This window comes from Montipora foliosa, chromosome 1 (assembly GCF_036669935.1).
Source record: "Montipora foliosa isolate CH-2021 chromosome 1, ASM3666993v2, whole genome shotgun sequence".
NCBI classification, from domain to species: Eukaryota; Metazoa; Cnidaria; class Anthozoa; order Scleractinia; family Acroporidae; genus Montipora; species Montipora foliosa.
The window spans coordinates 7,157,336-7,162,335 of record NC_090869.1 but is presented as its reverse complement, the minus strand read 5'-3'; the positions used below and the strand labels follow the sequence as shown (position 1 = coordinate 7,162,335).

Below are 5,000 nucleotides of genomic sequence, written 5' to 3'. Positions count from 1 at the left end.
GTTTTGTAAATGGTACCCGTCACCGGACTGTGCCATCGGTGATAACTGGTGGCGCTAAGAAACGCTTGGTAGACGGTTCCACCATGAAATTTCGTGGCCAGGTCATCCATGTTCAGGATGAAATCCAAGGAGTATCGTTGGTGCTTTATCCAAAAGTAATCCCTCTTTTTCACGGCTGTGAATATCTTGTATGGCGCCGATTCGCAGGCATTCGCAACAACAGAATCATCGTTTGGACATTCTACTGGACGAATTCCAGGGCGAAACTCTCTGGTGAAAAAATCATCCCATGATGTAAAACCATGATATTGTGCGTCTGGATTGCATTTGAACTCTTTATCAAAGTTCGGCATTGCTTCCATTGCATCTTGACCAAACCAACCATGACGAGGATCCTTATTCAAAACGTAGCAAGAAGCTGGACTAGACAGAAATGATCCCCAGTAATTGAGAATTCTTTTGAACAACCTGTTGACTTTGTCATTCAGGAAAGCAGCAAATCCAGCGGTCGTTGCCATCGGCCAGTTCAAGATCGCGTTGATGGGGAAGCCAACCAAACCAGTTTTGTTGAACTTGGGGGCGGTTGTCATGATGTAGTCGATTATAAGAATCATCAGCTGCCAGCACGGGATTTTTATTCCTTCTGAGCTATCTGGGAGGTGATACTGCTGCCAGAACATTTGATGGAAGAACATGTTGATTTCGGGGTCGGAGAGAATAGCATCCATCAAATCCTGAACCGGTTTATGAAGCTTGAGGTCTGCAGCTCTACCGCTGGTGACTGAAGCAGATCGAAGCCCGCCCATGGCTTTTTCTTCATCATCGTCTGGAGGATGAAGAGCGTACATCAAGTTCAACTTATCGATGTGTTTTTCTCTGACTTCTTTGATCACGTTGGCTAACCATACGTCAAGAACTTTCTTGTCGGAAGGAAGCCATTGACCAACACGATAAGGTCTGACAGGTTTGGAGCTCATGATTGTGTTGCGTGTGGTTCGCTGCTCGTTTTCCTGTTAAATGATATACTACTGCCTACCAAGTGTGTTTATGTATGCGCAATATTGACGCTGCAATGCATGTACGTGCAACTATTTTTGTTTTGTGATAGAGAAGCCTTTGTTCGATATATATTTGTTTTGTCTGATATTTGATAACAGTGCAATTGTAAATATTTATGCATGCGCAATTCACACTGTGATACAAGAAGCCTTTGTTCGACATAAACTTGTTTTGCCTGTTATTTGTTAAGGGCTAACTTTAACCCTAATCAGTTAGTTTCAACTTTATTGAACTTTGTAAAATTCATTGATAATTCATACGAGTTATGACCAATCAATAGGCAGTATTTGAGTCACGTGTGCACCTTTGTAAACCCCAATACATCAACTGTTTCAAAGCACGGGATTGAATGGCATTTACTAAAAGCAAGAGCACCGGAACACCGGTACCCTAAAAGTAACCCAAAACCCTCAATTTGGCTAACTCTACTCCTGGCTAGGCTCGCCATTGTAAACGCCCATAGTTTATCTACTACTTATTTACTACCAAAAGAAAGAAAAAATTAATAATGGTCGCTTCCCGCAAATAGCGTCGGCTTGTCGCGTCGCGAAGCGACAGAAAAAAAGAGAAGGTTGTTATTACAACTTGTCAAGTTTGAACAAGAGCATGGCGGCCATTTTGGAATAAGGTGTATATTATACCACGTTTTACTAGTAGTCTCTTGAGAGCCGATGGAATGAACATTCCTTTGTCTCGTAACTTTCCGCAAGTTTAACTGCCCTTACGTATGTAAATAAAAACAGGGAACGTATGATCAGGTCGGTTTTCCATATTTGGGAATCACATGGCAACCCAGTCTCCGTGCTCTAGCAGGAGGTAACACTACGAAAGCCCTCAGCAATGTGTTAACATATTTACAAGTCAAAGAGTCGATTATTTGTGGAATTTGCTTGGCTGCCGTATCTCCAACCATATAGCTTTTTTCATCGTTTAATCTCCAGCAAGAAAGTAAGGATGAATCACCTTGTGATAAGTTAGGCGCCAGTTGGGGCTACTCGTTCAGAAACTTGGTCGCCCGCGCTCGCAAGTAAGGTGCCCCAGGCGACCGGGCGACCGTTAGGCAGCAACCTTGAATTGTCGCTTGCAGAACGTTTGAAAAGAATACGTCGACACTTAATGACTCTGGTTCTTAACTAAACTATTGTTAAGGCAGGAGACTAACAAGCTGCTCTATAATCGTTTGATAATCGTTTGATGGGCGAAATAGGCCCTCATTTAAATCAGTCAAATTATGAATCAATGAATAAGGATAATCAGTGGTGTACAGTTAGCAAAAAGGCAAATTCTCAACGACTTGTATGTATGTATAATAATCCACACAATGTGAATTGCACGTCTGATTAAAAGCGAATGACGATTTGGTGGCGAAAGGTTACCGCCAGAACTGAGATAATTCTCATGGTATCTACAAATAACTCGATGTCAAAGTACGCTAGGTCAGAAAGCACAATTTAAGACAACGATCTTTATTTCCAAGCAGCACGCAAGCTTTGACAGTGGATACTACAAAGTTTTACTCATGTAGAAATACGTCCGCCCTTTTCACAAAACAATCACCAAGATTTTATTCTTCAGAATCACAGTAACACACCCACATCAGACTCAACAGAAGACAAAACCTTTTGTCTTCTCTGTATTTGTCTTAGACTTCTTTGATCACGTTGGCTAACCATTTGTCAATAACTTTCTTGTCGGAAGGAACCCATTGACCAACACGATAAGGTCTGACCGGTTTGGAGCTCATGATTTTGTTGCGTGTGGTTCGCTGCTCGTTTTGCTGTTAAATGATATGCTCCAGCCTACCAAGTGTGTCTACGTATGCGCGATATTGACGCTGCAATGGATGTACGTGCAACTCTTTTTGTTTTGTGATACGAGAAGCCTTTGTCCGAGATATTTTTGTTTTGTCTGATATTTGATAACAGTGCAAATGTAATTATTTATGCATGCGCAGTTCACACTGTGATACAAGAAGCCTTTGTTCGACATAAACTTGTTTTGTCTGGTATTAATTCATTAATAATTCATAAGAGTTATGACCAATCAATAGGCAGTATTTGAGTCAAATGTGCACCTCTGTCAACCCCAATACAAATCAACAATTAAAGCACGGGGAGGGATTGAATAGCGTATACTAAAACCAAGAACCCCGGAACACCGGTACTGGAACTAACCCAAAACCGTCAATTTGGCTAACCCTAGGCCTAGCTAGGTTCGCCATTGTAAACACTAATACGCATGAGCGAAAACAATAGATTTTCCTCATTTGCATCTGATTCGGCACATGAAAAAGTTCCACGTTTGAAACGAGCCTGGGTACTAGAAAGTGGGTGATGGCGCGAGCTGTAAAGCTCGCGCGACTGACGCGCGGCTCTCCCACGCGCAAAGTAAACAAACATGGCTTCCCGACTTTGCAAACTCTTTTTTCGTCAAGATTATGTGGACGAGTCATCTTTTTGAAATGTTTACCTATGGGTAAGAAGACTGAAAATTCTTCGGAGTTCATTTCCCACTGTTCTGAACAACTTATCCGATTCAAACAACCACCGATCGAGGGACACAGCCGTCCTTGGAATCGTGGAAACAAGCAAAAATCGCCAAAGGGGGATTCCCTTATTTGTAGACCAAGTGAAGAGGATACTCCCCCAAACTTTGCCCCTTTTTGCGAGGAGCTTGACGTTGAGCTGTGGACCAAATTCCAACGATTTCTCCGCTCAGGTGAACATTACATCTCATCCAGTGGTACGCGCATGCGAGCACGAAGGACGAGGTAGGGAATTTCGCGCATCTTCGGCGCCGACCATTAACTCTTGAGGGGGTAGGGGGTGGGGGGGAGTGGGGGATGTTGAAAAAAAAATTCCTGGAAGCGCTTGTTGGAAGAAAAAATTGCATGCATCACAAATGAAATAGAAAAAAAATTCTTGCACTGCTACAAGCAAGAAAAAAAAAATGTTGCAAAGCCATTTCATCATTCCTGGGGGGCTTTACAAAATCCCAGCAAAACTGCAACCATTCCGGATAATCTGTAAGCCAGCGAGCCACTCTGGTTAGCCTATTAAATTAACACATTGATTGGCCTAAATAACACTCTGGTTAGCCTAAACGTCACATTGGTTGGCCTACAGTTAGCTTAGGTAGCTTGCGGTTTGCTCTTTTAATGGGATAAGGGATTTCTTGCTTGCTCGGTTCACATGGCTCCAAGTCATAGGAATCATGCAAGCCATTACGGTTAGCCTAAATTACACATTGGCTAGCCTAGTTAGCACTGCAGTTAGCCTACAGTTCTTTAGGTAGCTTGCGGTTATTGGGATCAGGGATTTCTGGCTTGCTGGCTCGCACTGTATCCAAACTAGTTAGCTTATCACAAGCAGTAATGGAGGTAAATTTTTCTATTTGAAGAATCAAGTTTTATGAGACAAAGAAAAATAATTTGTTCCTTTGTAATCTTTTCAACTGAAGCATTTTCATGTAATTACTTTCTATTGAAATATAAGGTTTTTATTAGAGGTATTTTTCAAGTTAGACCATGATCAACTAACTTTAATTCTGCTTTCACATTTGTTTTGGAGATTTAAATTGTAACTAATGATTCTAGCAGTAATTACCATGCTATGAGCATTTCTGAACTGCTTTTTGCTATTTTTTAGCTATTTTTTTCTAATTAAGAAGCAAAACATTTTCAAATCTACCTGTGGAGCATCACTTTATAACATGAGAATATTGTTATTAGGTAATAATAAATGATTCTAAAGAATGACATTCTGAAAACATGTAGCTATACAAGAATGATTTTGTATAGCTTTCAACATTTTAAGGTTTTGCAGCTCCATTTTAGAACTTACTGCAATAACCACAATGTAAATGTAACTACATACTTAAATGTAAACACGACACTTTTTTGTGGAATAAAAAATTCCTGCAGAGAAATGAGGAGAGAAGGA

General features: G+C 41.0%; 2 protein-coding genes across 2 annotated transcripts in view; one reads left to right on the top strand and one right to left on the bottom strand.

The window, feature by feature from the left end:
• LOC138013162 (uncharacterized) overlaps positions 1-1,538 on the bottom strand; it is a 2,963-nt gene extending 1,425 nt beyond the window's left edge. The window contains exon 1 of the mRNA XM_068860203.1: positions 1-1,538. This exon is cut by the window's left edge and continues 1,425 nt beyond it. Coding sequence (XP_068716304.1) covers positions 1-977 — 977 coding nt within the window. The 5' untranslated portion in view covers positions 978-1,538.
• The window catches only part of LOC138013250 (mitochondrial inner membrane m-AAA protease component paraplegin-like), a 38,995-nt gene that overhangs the window by 12,436 nt on the left and 21,559 nt on the right, over positions 1-5,000 (top strand). The window lies entirely within an intron of this gene.